The sequence below is a fragment of the Crassostrea angulata genome, chromosome 6, assembly GCF_025612915.1.
Source record: "Crassostrea angulata isolate pt1a10 chromosome 6, ASM2561291v2, whole genome shotgun sequence".
Lineage (NCBI taxonomy): Eukaryota > Metazoa > Mollusca > Bivalvia > Ostreida > Ostreidae > Magallana > Magallana angulata.
Window position 1 is genome coordinate 57,669,336 of NC_069116.1, and position 16,131 is coordinate 57,685,466.

General features: G+C 33.1%; 1 protein-coding gene across 2 annotated transcripts; it reads right to left on the reverse strand.

The window, feature by feature from the left end:
• Positions 1-1,335: 1,335 nt before the first annotated feature.
• Positions 1,336-14,410, reverse strand: LOC128189243 (proline dehydrogenase 1, mitochondrial-like). Of its 2 annotated transcripts, XM_052860772.1 has the most exons (14): positions 14,040-14,410; positions 12,251-12,459; positions 11,650-11,705; positions 10,944-10,970; positions 8,763-8,909; positions 8,220-8,287; positions 7,924-8,096; positions 6,818-6,899; positions 6,468-6,560; positions 6,034-6,180; positions 5,547-5,642; positions 4,512-4,696; positions 4,254-4,342; positions 1,336-4,031 (listed from the first exon to the last, which is right to left on the reverse strand). In XM_052860772.1, exons 1-14 carry the CDS (start codon positions 14,367-14,369, stop codon positions 3,832-3,834), a joined length of 1,902 nt encoding a protein of 633 aa, XP_052716732.1. In that variant the 5' UTR covers positions 14,370-14,410; the 3' UTR covers positions 1,336-3,831. The 2 variants fall into 2 exon arrangements, with proteins under 2 accessions (XP_052716732.1, XP_052716733.1); XM_052860773.1 differs by lacking the exon at positions 10,944-10,970 and having other exon boundaries at positions 14,040-14,409.
• Between the last annotated feature and the right edge of the window lie 1,721 nt (positions 14,411-16,131).

Genomic DNA, 16,131 nt, shown 5'->3' on the forward strand with positions numbered 1-16,131 from the left:
AAAACTTAGTGGAACTATACTTTATGATGTATCATAGCACTTTTACACGGGGGATGTCAAAGTGATCCCTAAATCTGTGAATCTTTAGAGACAATAAATCAACACTGCATTAAAGACTCATTCAATAATACATTGTATCAATACTCCATTTTCAAGCAGCAAACCTACAAACTAAAAACAAAACCAGATCGGACTGAAATAAAACCCCTTTAGAGTCCTATACGATGAAATGCAAGCAACTTAATTGAGATTCATATAGCTTTTGCAAAATCACAGTAGTATAACAAATTCAAAAACACAAACATCTTAAATATATGTATAATGGTTTATATTTACATTCAGTGTATATTTCCCCTTATCTTTGCATTGAAAATATGCGACGTTCAATTTTCTATGAATACACTCTGCTAATCCATGCGCACAAATAAAAACGTCTTCACTTGTTTTAAGTATATATATTTTACTTAATCTTACATTCCCCTTCTAGATGTGGTTAGAAAAAAGGTTCCACACTGGACATCCTTACCACCAAGTGCGGCTTCATGTCAAGATCTACTAAAATTTGGATGTAAAATCAGCTGTTCTGGGAATTGCAAATGTTTCTAGTCCGAATCACTTTGCACAGCTCTTTGCAGCTGCAACTGGTCAGACGATTAGATCATGTAGGTTCAAAAAATAAGCTGTTTTAGACGCATGCGCAGAGTGTTCATATATAGAATGAACCTCTAATTATATCATACAACAAATTCTTTTTCTTAATTTCACAGAAAATTAAAATGTTGCCCAGGTATACATAAAATATCAGGAAAACATTACGAAAAAAGACGCCATTTTGAAATATGAGGCAGCCATCTTTAAAATGACCAACCTTGAATAGCCAACGATATTTCTCATTCAAGTAATGTTCAAGGAACCTTGATGCAAAATTTGGTGCCTGTCTCCACAAGTGAAATACTTTGCCCACTATCCGCTACACTAAATGTGTAAAAACACTACGACCTCGCCCCTTTTTAATCATCAAAATTTACCCTTTAAAACAAAAATATTGTGATATTTATATACAGAGCTCATTCTTCTAGCTTTTTTTTAATCTGCATATAACTCGATGGCTGACTCTCAGATTTAATTTTTTTTTACTATTAGAAATGCCTTACTAAAGCATTGTTAACATCAAAATTAAATTAAAAATGAATTCTGACCAAAATCACGATAAATCCAGACACATTTAATTAATAAAACTTCTGTATCATTAATTATATAAAAAATTTCTCAGCGTAACAATAGCTAATAACTGAACTGAAACCCTTAGATTGAATAACAAATTAAAACTCTAAGCTTTAAAACTTTTGTTTTATTTTGTAACAGAGTAAGATAACATGAGTTTATTCAATAGACTGAGACTTTCACCCTCTGATAATTTTCATGAAAAAATTGTCGAAACATTACTAAAAAATGTCGACCACATCAGATTTAAAAAAAAATAAATATAACATGTCTTTAAGTATTTCTTTTAAACATACATGTAGCATGTCTAAACGGCTGCTTACAATGTACACATCAAAAGCTGTCATTACATCTAATTCTTCCTACATGCATGTATAGTACAAACAATGTCGTATTAGCATACTATAGTCTATCCCAAGTTATTGCTTCCATCACTTTTTGATGATTATTGATAAAAATACACATACCTATGAAAGAAAGTTGAAATCGATGAAAGGGAATATATCTAAGCTATCTTCTTTGAACAATTATCATTTTCCACTCATAAAAGTTCACAGGAACGAAAACAATTTTCTTATGGAGATTTATAATGGGAAATGTTTACATCTTTTCTCCATTCGGAAGTACCGGTACTCGGGATATCTCGTGCAATTTTTCAACGTTATCATCCGGGCTTATTAATGGCTGAAGCAATTCAAAATCCCCGTAGACTTTTCATCTTGGGATGTGTATTAAAACCTGAAGCGGTAGAGGGGGCGTTTCAAACAAATAATTTGGACATTTTTCATATTAGTGGATGGACATAGTTTGAGCACAAAGGTATTTATGATTATCAAAATATCAAAGCAAAAAGTGGTGGAAGCAAATACTCGGGAAAGAGTATAACAGCACTGAACTTCAAAAGCAAAATCATGAAAATTCATCATTAATTCCAGCTTGGTTGTCATTGTGGCATACAAATAAAATTCAAGTATGCGCTGACCCCAATAGAAAGCCATGCGCAAAGTACATTATAAATCTTTCATATTATTCAAGGGAAAAAAACTTATCTTGAAGATATTTGCATAGATTCCTTTTGGAAATTCTTTAAAAAAAAATATCTCTTTCCTCAATACATACTTAAGCTTTAAACAGCATTTTCGTGATGTTATTCAATAGTTCTTGCAATAAAAACCTTTGGCAATATTTTGAAAACTACCAGTATATTTGAATTACAGTCAAGTCGTACCCAACCCGACTCGCACCCAAACCAACTCGTACTCAAATGGTCAGGTCGTACCCAAAACTATGTGGTTCACTCGAGTCCTAGTCCTAGATCTCAGTGTATTTGAATACGGTCAGATCAATATTTATTATAAGAAAATAAAATGAATGGCTTTTATTCGTATGTTGTTATGTTTTGTATATTATCGATAACATTAATATGTGAATTGTAAAACAAATTTAAAAGAATTTGTTATAAAAATCTAGTATACTATAGTTCTGTACTTGAATGCGAACGGATCAAAGAATGATTATGAGCAGGTTAACTATCATCAGTTAAAAATAAAATTAATTGCTTTATGTGATTCCGTTCAACCGATCAACCAATGAGTTTGTCAGCACAAAACTATGATAAACATGCTGCTCATAATTAAGAAACACACATTTTCATCACTTTTGGAAGATCAACATGGTTCGAGACAGGTGTGTTTCCTGCAAGAAAATGGTAAGTAAATCACTATATTAGATGTTGTTTTAATTATAATAATTAAAACATATTTTATAAAAAAATAAAATATAAATAAAAAACATAACATATGAATGAAAACTATTGAATTTTATTTTCCTAGTATAAATATATTTTTCCCGTGGGTACGAGTTGACTAGTGAAGTCGTACTCAAATATTTGGGTACAAGTTGGTTTGGGTGCAATTTATTCTCAATGGGCCTTAATCATCAGATATTATTTTCATTTGGAACTGTATTTGACATTTATCAAGTGCATTTAACCTTGTAGGACAATATTTTTTATGATGCATAATTAGCACTTTTAATCTGGGGGAATGTCAAAATGATCCCTATATCTGTGAATCTTTTAAGACAATAAATCAACATTGAATTAAAAACTCATTCAATATATCAATCAATAACTCAATTTTCAAGCGGCAAATCTATATATTAATATAAAAAATCAGATCTGACTGAAATAAACTCTTTAGAGTCCTACATAATGAAATTCATGTTATAGAGATTCCAACAGTTTCTGCAAAAATCACAGTAGTATAACAATTAAAAGAAAACACAATTAAAGAACAAGTATATCATAAAATGCACCATTCAATCCCAATATACAGTGCACCATATAATGGTGAAAAAGACAGCAGTATTATGCATGGAATGACTGACCCATCAAGTAGATCACTAACGCACACTGAAAGGATTTACATCAAGATGGAGGGCCTCTTTGTTTACATTGATAAACAAAATGTAAATTTAGTTCTTTTTTTATCCAAGGTCACAGTTCACAGTTAAAAAAAATTCTGAGATTGGACACAAGGGTCATCTTTGACCTGGTCTCCTTATCACACTCTAGAAGACATATTCCCCCGCACAGCCGGATGTTTCTTAGGCAGAAATCTTCATTGGATTGTATCTGAGCTCCCCACTCTTTAACCTTCTCCATAGTTCTTGCCAGAGCAGCCTCTTCTCTTTCTTGACCTTCTTCAGAACCCCTCTATTCTCCATGGCTCTTCTAGAGAGGTACGGAAGAACCTCTTCCACCGGTCCGTAAGGTACATACTTGTACACCGAGTACTCAGCCTGACCTGTGGAAGCAAAACAGTAGTCAGTAAAAACAGACAAGGAATAATCAGACATTAGCACACACACATCAAGAGGATTTGCTGTACTATAACTAACAAATATCAGAACTAATTATAAGCTGATTACCATTAAATGTTTGGTAATGTTCTAAAATGGTATTTTGAGATCATGTAGCATGTCATCATATCACTGAACCAAACTTGTTTGTGTGCCGTTATATTTACCTAAAGGAAAACTGATATGGTCACACATGCCAAAAAGTTGTCCGTAACAGATCAGTCTATCTTGTGGTCCAATGCTGTTGTCTTTCATTCTGCAAAGAACAACAACAGCATTTGATAATATTCAACTGTTGTATCTAATTGCCTCTAAATTCAGAACCATTGTCGACCATAAATATCTTATCATAAAGATGAGAAGGTCAGAGCAATAGAACATGGATCTATCAAATAAAAGCATATATAAAGACAGTCCTTCCTCACTTTTCGACACAGAATCTGACAGTGTCTTCGTTGTGACTGGCCACCATCACTGCGATCCGTCCCTTGGGTCTGTGGTTGATCTGGGTCATTATTTCCTCCATTACGCTGTGGTAGCTATGGGTGGTGGAGTTAAAGGTCGGCTGGATCGGATCCTCGTAACCAATGGTGGCTGCTCGCTCTCTCTCCTACAGTATAGAGATAGGCATTAGCACTAACAAGCTATTAACAAGTACCCTGAACAGGGTACTCAACACATACCGGTATACAGTAAAAACCTCTAATACCGAAGTGCCGTTTTAATCATATTGTGCCTTTTCATAAGCAAGTTATTTTATTTAGCAGATATAAGTCGTTCAGTACACTGTATACGATAATTGGCTGGAAAGTTCTATAATGAAAACAATGTTAACATATTTTACGAATCATTTAAGCTCATATTTGGAGTTCATAAATTCTAACTAGTCATTTTTGTATATCCAAAAATGACACAGCTAAAATCAACAACATGATATATTATTAATAAAAAAATTCTGAATCTGTCTTAATTTGTATCTGTCCTTTATCAAATTCTGATATTATTATAAATAACAAGTTAATTGTGAAGATTCTTTAATGCAATTAAAATGGTATCATGAACATCATATTTATCCTTTCATATCATGTATCAACCCCATCATATCATGTGTGCATTCTGTTTTAGTGTGCATGAATCCTATCCTGTAGTTTATCTTGTAAAAATAATGTTGCAGGTACTGTACATACAAAATGTTTACATTTAAAACAAGAAAATGAAAATTTATGAAATTGAATGGCCAATTCAAACAAAATATTTAATAGAAAACAATACATTACTGGGAAGTGATTTAATGATACTTGAATGAAATTTTTTTAAGGATATTTTAAATTTTTAGTAGTTTTATATGATTGTATTAGCTATCAGGTATTGGTATTACAGATACAAGCTATATTGTTGCCTTGATCAGTGCTTTGCCATGCCTTCTATACAATCAAAACTTATCACAAAATTCCACTTACTTGCTCCATATAGGCTCCTCTCACAATTTTGGCTCCAAAATAGAAATCTTCCCGTTTGGATAATTCCAGATCATGTGTGACTGAGGTGAAAGCTTTCTATAAATTTCAAAAAATAAATTCAGTTTCACATACAGTATTGCAATGTGCTTAAAAAACAAAGTGAAATTTTCATTTATATTCAATTTGGTTATATTTAAAAATTAGTATGTAAATACTTTACTAGATTTAGATTATTTAAAGCTTCTATAAAGAAAATTAAAATAGATATTCAATTCCATTTGTAAAGCAAAAACAAATGGGATGTTCACAGAAAGATGCAATGCTTATTTTCATGATCCAGATGTAGATTATCAAAGAAAAAAAAATACCAGAGACATTTAAGGAAATGGTCTTTGTGAGAAATATTTTCAATGATGAGGCTCTCATTAACCTCACGAAAACGTCTAGAATGGGAATGTTAGTTTAGAGTACATCTCTTCTATCTGACCTTGAGATAGCACTGATAGGTGTTAAAGATGACAGATTTCTCTTTGTTGAATTTCCTCATCATTTCAATGGTCAGTCGACTAATGGCGGGCTGAAAGTACGTCTGTTCAGCGTCAACCATCACCCGCACGTTCTTCTTGATGGCATACTACAAAAAAAGACGCTGGATGACACAGAGGTATTCAAGAACATATAAAACAAGAGCAAAACCATCTAATACCTTTTAACAACACTTAACCATCATAAAAACCTCAGTTGATACTTATCTTTTCAAACCATGTTGTTTTTACTTAACATTTAAACTGCGTGTTTATTTGATTTAATTCACTGCTACTAAACATTTATATTGTGTGTTTAATTAATTTAATATCTTTGTAATTCAATGTTTTATGGTACATATGGCATCTGTTGGACCTTCATTCTGTCCAGAATTACCTCTGCTATTTCATTGAGCCTTGACAACATCTGATTGAGCTGTTCCTCCTCCTCGACCTGGAGTGAGGCAACCAATGGCTGTAGTTCTCCAGTCTGAAATAAATAATACTCATAGGTATTATGCAACTATATTTTCATTTTCCAGTGTCTCTGTCTGACAGGGATGGGGTAACTGAAAATGGACCATATATTACAAATTTGATTCTAATTTTATCCTGGACACTGAGACACCGAGATCAACTTTGTAATGTATGGTCCAATACACTTAATCAATGACTATTTTAATATGACAATGACCTGACCGGACCATGGGGATTAAGACTATTAATAGAACATGACCATAACCTGACCTTGACATTAGGAACCACCAGGTGGCGCCCCATCTGTGTGTTCATGTCCAGCAAGTTGTCCCAGTCCAGTAGGTCTACCTCCCTAAAATAAATAGACAAAAAAGATACCGGTAAAGTGGTGAGACAGGGAAATCATCATCATAATCTATGTGTATGAATGATCTGGCTCTTGATGACAGGTGTATGAATGTGATTTCTATTAATGTGTAAATCTATAGACAACACATATGGTCATGTACCATGATTATCTCTCAAATGTAAGTACATGTATTGTTGAGTAATTTAATTCTGGTTGCAATGCCGCATTTGGTTGGCTTAACAAATTCATTGATTTCGTATAATATAGCTTGCCTACATCCCAATACGAATTGTAAAACATAATATTAATTAATCTGCACAATGTAACATTCGATGTTTGCAAATATTAACACATTTTTTTTAAATAATGTGCCTTATTATCTGCACGATTTTAGCAGAAAATTGAATTATAAGGAATGATTTTGATATCTACCTATGTTAAACAATATTTAATGTAACTTGGGTCAGTTTACAACTTCTTTTATAAGTTGCTTTGTGATTTATAAAGAGTGAACAGTCCAGGATTCTTTTATATTTCAAACATAGGTAGATATTAAATTCATTTCTTAAATAATAATAAATATATATAGATGAAAAAAATGTTCTTAGAAATATGAAATAAGAAAATAAGTGAAAAGTTGATACAGACCTTTGGAAAAGGGTGGTATTTGTAGTCTAATAATTGATTATTTTTAAATATCTCTCTGAAATTGAAATACTCTTTAAGATAAACCTATTCACATGATGGCTTCATCATGAATGTCATTTTGCTGAAAAGAAATAGCCAGCATTACACACACAACATGAATAGGTAAGGCTATGATCCCGTCATCCTTATCAGACTCTAGTGATTAGAGCCAGAATATGTGACCACAGAAAACAAAAGAGCATGATTGTGTGAAATCAACTGATAATGAGAAAACAGGTAAGTAGAGAGCTGAAACGTCCATAGAGTAGCTTGTCAACCCAAAATAATCATTAAAAAAATTTATGATATGTACCCTCATCAACAGTTTAAACTGACATACCCATCACAAGTAACGTCCAGCAATGCGAACCATCTCTTTCTGTCGTCACGTGTGACCTGAACACCGAAATCATTTAAGGTCGTCTTAAAATCCTCTTCAGAGAATTTGGTCTTATCCCTGGCGAATTTCTCAAAGAAGTTTCTCCATGATGTGATGACCTCCGAAAGTTCAAGCTGTAAGTGATCAACACAATTGTGTGAGGGATTTGTACACAGTTTCCTTTTTTACTGAATCACTGTATTACACGTACATTATACTGGCAAATTAAGCACGCATTAGTTGACAAATGAACTGACCAGAAACTGTGGTCTTCCCAGGGCTGTCATTTTAATAGCAATGAATCCAGAACCATCCGGCACAGCACCTAAGTTGTTCAAAACACAAGACGTCAAAAAGTGTTATAATCAATAACAGCAGTAGCCCCATGACATTGAACCAGCAAAAGTAATGCTGTCCTTGTGAATACCTATCTTACAACAGAACATCTTAAAAATTAACGTAATCACTGAGAAGTTTAAAAAAAAATTGATGATCATAGTTTTTTTTTCTACTGTACTTATTAAGCTATTAGGCACCAAATTCATTCAGGAAGATAGGACCTGCAGCCAAGAAACTACAAATCCTGGCAAGAGCAACAATTACAGAAAAAGTCATTATTGCCTTCAAAACCAGTTTTAAATCCTTTTCATCTCTCCTTCACTACTCATTTTGACTTTAGTGATTATTTTCACTGTGCTACTGCTGCAAAAAATATGCTAAAACAGCAAACTAAATTGAAAATTTGAGATTTACACACCCAACAGCTGTTTAAAGAACAGATGACACAGAGAACTACTGACCGGCAACAGCGTCAATACAGTCCTTGAAGGTCTGAAGGTTCTCATCACACTTTGCCTCGTCCTCGTAGAAGTATGTCCTGGCACTGACCACCCCCTCTCTTCTGTCCAGAAATTCCTCGTGAGCCTGGAACCGAAGTGCATCCGGAGCTAGAGAATTAGAAAATCAAAATCACATTAAAGCCTCTTGCTAATTACCTGACATTCTTCTACAATTCATTTAATTTCTCCTTCACAACCACATCTTCCATTTCCATTGAACTAATAAAAATCCATATTTTTACATTCAGCATCCAACATCTCTGATAGATATATAAGTTTTAATTCAATTCAACTTCATTCACATTATGTTTTTAAAAAAATCATTTTTTGGATTAAAAAAAATGTTTACATGTATGGTCCTTCATTTAAAATTACGTTCATTTTTACCATTTTAAGGTCAGATGGATTAATTTGGAAATGAATAAATTAAGTACAAGACTGTGCATATTACACACAAGAAGGTCTAGTGCGTTCTTTAAAATGAACATGGTGTACATGTATGATATTTCGTTGATTGGTTTATATACCCTGGTGAACAATATAGTATACAGCAACCCAAGTACAGGACTTCTATTAATTCAATTAATGAATGGAATGAAATTTAATTGCTAGCTGAAAAAACAGATTTGCTGTCTCTTCAATATTAAAAAATTGAATCAGTTCAAACACACACAAATATTCAGCTAAATTTCAAATCTATCACACTGGATGGAAGTGAACACCCGGGTTATTCATTGCCATCTAATGAATTGTGTCTGATGAATATATATAAAGATGAATATATTAACATAAAAGAGATGTCAATTCATAATGAATAATATTGCGTGGCGTAACATCTCACACTTTGTGAACACGGCGATATGTAATGACCACAATCAAGTTAAATCACTCCAGCTTTACAACCTGTTCCACTTACGATTCTTTCGTTTTCTTTTTCTATCCACTGCAATAAAGATGTCGATGTTACATTACGCCTTAGACACAAATACAATATCTGATCCTGCAGGCTTTCTTAAGTTTGTAACTACACAACTGAATCTCCATATTCTCCACTCAATGAACTAAACTTTCAGAAATCAAATGTCTAGCTTTCCTTGAAACCACTAACCATGTTTGACAAGGTAGAAATATCTAAATAGCATGGGTGATTCTAGAATTTTTGGATAATCATGTCCAAAATGATATGTAGAAAAGTGGTCTTAAACCAAGCATAACATGTATCAAGCCTACAAGACTAAAACAGCTAGTCTAACTGAAAATACTGCATCCATTCTAAAAAGAAAAAGAAACCCTCACAAAATATTGCCAGTACATATGTATCATTATAAAACAAATGTACATACACTGTAGGCAAGATCCTAATACACTTTACAACATGAATTATATGAATGTGGTAGAAAGAGGTACATGACTACACACTAGATACTAATAGACTAAGTGATTGAAAATAATTGAAAATTTAAAAAAACCAGTCAGTTGATTCCAGGGAAGTCAGTAGGATGAAAAAAAGTAGAGAAAATATGTGCATGAATACAAAAATATCTAATGATATTATGTCTATTACATCGCTCTTGCAAATGTTTACATCATTCCGAGATTTTTATAGCCAACAGGATATATACTTGTATCCATGGCGATATATTACGTGACAGAGAGTAACTTATATACCGCTGTGATAACAATACCATTGGTCAGATTGTGGAGAAAATCTCTCATTCCATCTGTTTATTAATTGAAATATTAAACAATCAATTGTATACATTTTGTTAAGGGTTGAATACAAAAAATGTGTAACTATGGTTTTAACATCAATTTACCAGAAACTTTTAACAAAAACTTCGCTGCCAGTTTTCTTTTTTTGAATTTAAAAATTCACATAGGTGTTGGCAGAAATAGGTAATTGAGAAATCAACCTTGAATATTGATGAAGGAATTCTTTGACATGAAAGTTTATTTAATAAGATAGAGAATCATTAGTTTTTATCATACATAACTGTCATAAATGAACCACTAAATGAATATTGAAGGAGTAGTTAACAGAGGCCTTGATGGCACCTGTAAAACCCAAGGTGTATATAAATAGGTATGGGAGTGCTATCATTTGTTAGCAAGTATACTTCACTTCCAGTGCACACATCTTACCAGTTCTAGGCTGTGGAACCTGGGGAGCTATATATTATTGACAAAAATTAATCTCAAGGCTGAGCTCCTGTATAATTCAATTCTAAGAAAATTCCACAATGAATATTACTGTTCCTTCAATCAGCTGTGGAAAAAATGCACTAAATACTGTTATTAAGTAAATGGCATACTGTAAAAGTGGTTATTTGCGCTGGTGGTTAGGTACGGGTTTTCTATGATCAAACAATAAGTGTGGGTATAAAATACGCCGATGCATGATTTACCACTATAAAGTTTTGATTTTTTTACCATACGTGCGGGGGCATTTTACATGGTTTTAAGCTTAACGCGTAACTAGTGTAAATTTCCCCTTACACATAAATAACCACTTTTACAGCAGTCTCGAGCAGTCATTTACTGCTATTGGTTCAGCATTCCTGAAAGTCTAACAAACATTTTTTACATGTAAATATACTGTAAGTCTGTGAAGGCTGTAAACAAAGTAATTTGAACATAAAATTATTTCTTGTAAATATTTTGCTCAATTTTAATGTCCCATGACATAATTGTGTTTTAAGAACATGAAGAAAGACAAATACTTTTATGAATCAGTCCACAAACAATCAGGGCGAATGAAGCGAACATAAAACAGAAAGTAAACATTACCCTGTTTACAGAGTTTATTCGAGTTTGGTTAATATTAGATATTAATGAGTCTGTAACTTACATTCATCACTTGGTCCTTGTGCACTAAGAGGTTCTAGATCAGGGGGTGCACAGCTCCTGTTAGAAGAAATATAAACATCAGTTTCAAGGAAGCATGCGCAGATCTAGAAGAGGAGGGGGGGGGTCAGGAGGGTCCGGAACCCCCATCCCCCCTTACAAAATTCATATTTCTTTGAATTACATTATAAAATTACCAAAAATATGCCTCTGACACCCCCTACCCACACCCCTCGCAAACTCAAATAACCATTGTACCCCCCTGGAAAATTTTTCTCGATACGCACATGAACAGTTTTTCCAAGAATTTTTCTCTTGTCAACTTTGAAGTTCAGATCTAAAAATAAGCTTGGTTTTCAATTCAAAATTCCTCTATTTATGCAACATCCCTAAAGATTCCAAATTTTGATCTTCATATCATCCAGTTTTATACATCTTTAATTTTTAGCATTGCTTTTAAGATAAACTTCGAATATCCCCCAAAACAATCCTCAAGAACAATATCTTGTTTTTCCGCCTAGAACTGGATAGAGGCAATTTTATTTCTGGAAGTTTCTGAGTGTTTTTACTGATTGGACAGTACATAAATCAAGATGATATCTTACTTCAACTCTGCCTCTTTTGCTTCTTTGGCAGAGAGGTCCTCCTCTACACTGTAATCCAAAATGGATTTGACACCAAATTTGCGATTGTTATTGACGACTGGGCGGATGGTTATTTGATCCTCACCAGCAACGAAATGGCCATAGAATGTAGCCTTCATGATGTTACAGAAGAGTTTTTTCCCTAATACTTTGCGGCTCCATTTTAAAATCTAGAATAGGCAAAAATGAGTTGCAAAGTTCAATATTCATGAAGTCTTAAAAATCTATTCATTGTTGCAAATATCCCATGATGTATTAATGCCCTCAGGAAATTTCGATTGATAGGTCTTTGATAAATTGCATCAGATTTATGTGGGAATTATGTGGGGACCGTTAGTAGAAATAGATTCGAACTTCAGTCTACAAACCAATGTTCTACCGACTGAACTACAGGGCTGACCGACTAGCTAGAACCGGTAGAAGTTTGGCAGAACTGTACTTATCTTATCACACACTATATAACAACATGTTTCTACTTAAAAAATATTTTTTTGAGTGATTCATGTGGGTTATGAAGATAGCGACAATATAACAACGTTTCTACTTAAACAATAAAATGGTTTTTTTTAAGTGATTCATGTGGGTTATGAAGATAGCCATCATTGCAGAAAAAATTAACATAACCCTTTTGTTTATATTTACATCTTTTTTTAAACTAGTTTATCACTCATAATCAGAATTTATCCAATGTACAGTAAAGAGACTATAGATTGTTGTTAGGTACATCAGTTTCATTAGATAGAAAAAACAGCCATTCTTTTATGTATGGGTAGTTAGGTTACTGAGGGATTTTATTGATCAATGAACTGGTAACAGGTTAGAACTGGATCACGTATATTTCAGTCCTGTTCGTATCTACAGAGCTATGAATGACAATTGATTTTCTTAAGAAAAAGAGAAAATACTATATGGATGTAAATATTTTGATACAATAGCAAGAGAAACAATGTTAATCTTGTAACTTCAAAAACTGTTGCAATTATTCATTCAGATAATATCATCATTAGCTTCTCTGGCATTGGTTTTTTTCTTTCAAAAGTCCATCAATTTTTTATATTAGTGATACACAGGTGGTATAGGACCTTAAGTCATTTATGTTTATCTAAGAGACTGTTCATTGCATACATGTATAACAAATGTATGTAGAGATTTAAGCATGTTTAAGAATTATTTGAATGCAAGAATTATTTAAACTGAACTAGAGCGGAACAAGATTGAAGTATCTACATGCAGCACATGGACCTGAACCATGAATGTATGTTTATATAATGTTCACTGAATTGACCTTCACCGAGTTCAGTGGAATTCAATTTTAAATTGCCATGGTTGACAGATTGTCAAAATATGAATAGGTCATGTAGAAACAATGAATTGAAGAATTCAGGTAAGTTCTTTGGCAAATAGGCCATTCTACACTACATCTATTGGGTAACGTTGGTCTCCTGTAAATTTTCTTAAGTTAACTGGACTCTTTGGATTACATTTAAAGGATTGTTATTGAATAATGCTTGTGAATCAAAAAATTGGTGATGTGCCAAGTCTTGGCGCAAAAATTAAAACCAATATGTAACAATAAAAAAAAAAATAAAAGTTTAGTTTTCATTTCATCATGCCTATAGTATTGACTGTTCTAAAGGGTCTATTAAATCGACATTAATCAATTCGGCAAACAAACGCAGTGATGGCAACTCATAATACGTAATAGCCATTATGTAGTTTAAGGAAGCTGAGGTTACGCAACACATCTCACAATTTTGTTGTTGTTGACAAGAAATGGGATGGAACACATGTTGAACACGAACAGGGCCCTCAGGAGTTCTGGCGTGGTCTTGCTCCTATATGCCTCCTTAGCACTGTTAAATGACAAGTCAAGAACTGGCACTGGATGTTCCCTGGTTGAGTTGTCATGTTCAATGTTTGAAGTCCCTCCCGCGGTCACAGATTCCTGGTTCAGGCGTTGAGTTGAAGTAAACTTACTCCTCCCTAAATGACTAAATTGTAGTTGTACATACTTTCCCTCTAAAATCCGTAAATGGGGAGAACAATTTCGAATTAGTGTAGATCGTAACATTGCCGCCATGCCTCAACATTCGTGTGGTAAACAACAAGGCCCGCAACTCTAAAAACATCCGGATAGAACCAGTGTTGTTTCATTTGGTACGCCTCTAGAATTTAGATCTCGTAGTACGACGAACCCGAGATTTACGGAAAGCACTAAAGGACCAATCAACTGCCTTTAATTTCACACACCTCTTTATCATCCCCTTTCTCACACGATAAAAAAAAAACCCAAAACAAAATCTCTAAAAGTGAATTGTACAATCAACCCAATGTACAATTCAAGTATATAAGACAAGCATAAGTACACAACAAAGACGTATAATATACATTTATGTACTGTAGTGTTTGTAGACTCGTTCCCCGTACGGGCTATCTATTAGCCCGTGACGTCACAACGCGGGGAATCTGCACGGGAACGTACTAAAGACCTGAAATACTAATGCCCTGAAAGACCTGAAAGACCTGAAATTTTATATAAAAGATACTTTTAAAAGATTTTTGTCAAATAAAATTACGTTGTGGTGGTTTAAATCATATTTTCAGGTATATTTGGGTTGAAAAAATATCATAATGACCAGTTATTTACACAAAAATACGAAAGACCTGAAAATTTGAATTGACCTGAAATTTTCAAATGACCTGAAATTTTATATAATTGATGTAAATGATACTTTTTTTAAGATTTTTGTCAAATAAAATTACTTTTTTTGGGGGGGGGGGTTGAATCATATATCCAGATATATATATATATGTTGAAAAATGTCATAATGACCAGTTTTTTACACAGAAATACGAAAGACTTGAAAATTGGAATTGACCTGAAATTTTCAAATGACCTGAAATTTTATATGATTGTTACATTTCTATGTTCTGTGTCAATTTTAATCTATATTATTTACGTTTTATCATATTTCCAAGTATATATGTGTTGAAATCATATCATCATACTGATCAGCTATTTACGTAGGAAGACCTGAACATTTGAATTGACATGAAACTGAATATTGACTGCCCAGAAATTTTATATAATTGATACATTTATGTATTCTGTGTCATTTTAATGTATATTTGTGAGTTTTTATCATATTTCCAGGTATATATGTGTTGAAATATATCATTAAATAGCAACATTATCGGTTAATTACGAAGAAGTGCGATCCCCTTTTAAAGTTTGAATTAACCTGAAAATTTTAGATTACCTGAAAAAAGATACGTTGTTCTGGATCAATTTAAATGACTATGTCTGGCATTTATTATACTCAAGGGTGAAATGTGTTGAAAATCAATTATCAATTGTTATGCAGAAATAAGAAACAAATGAACATATTTGAGATATGACCTGAAAACTTGAGCTGACATGTTGTTTTTTTTTAAATATACTAATGTATGAATAATATGAAATAAATGAGTACTACCAATGTACACATTGATTTGATCAAATGAAGACAATAACCTGAAAAGTGTTCAAACATTTATTTTTTTATTTCAATTCATATCGATGAGTTGTCGTCATCCACGAGATGTCTTTCGTGGACATGTCGCGTCGGTGAGTTTTACTTTCCATAAGTTGATTTTCGATGAGTTGTCGCATTAGGCTAGTTGTCTTTCGATGCGATGTCCGGCACCATTTAAAAACCTCTGATTTTATACTTTTATTATAAATTTTACTCATTATCTAAAGATGGGTCAACATCTGCCCAGGTATAGTATAACATGTACGGATACCTAACGGTGACAACTAAGTACATGTCTTTATTTACTTTCACATGTATATACACCTC

What these genes read in the sequence shown, in the direction of transcription:
- LOC128189243 (XM_052860772.1), bottom strand. Translation starts at nt 14,369, where the DNA reads ATGGCGGCAATGTTACGATCTACACTAATTCGAAATTGTTCTCCCCAT. An exon ending in TTGTCAACAACAACAAAATT is followed by an intron (nt 12,460 to 14,039) that starts GTGAGATGTGTT and finishes TGCCTATTCTAG; the next exon opens with ATTTTAAAATGGAGCCGCAA. An exon ending in CCATATCAGTTTTCCTTTAG is followed by an intron (nt 4,032 to 4,253) that starts GTAAATATAACG and finishes TTGCTTCCACAG; the next exon opens with GTCAGGCTGAGTACTCGGTG.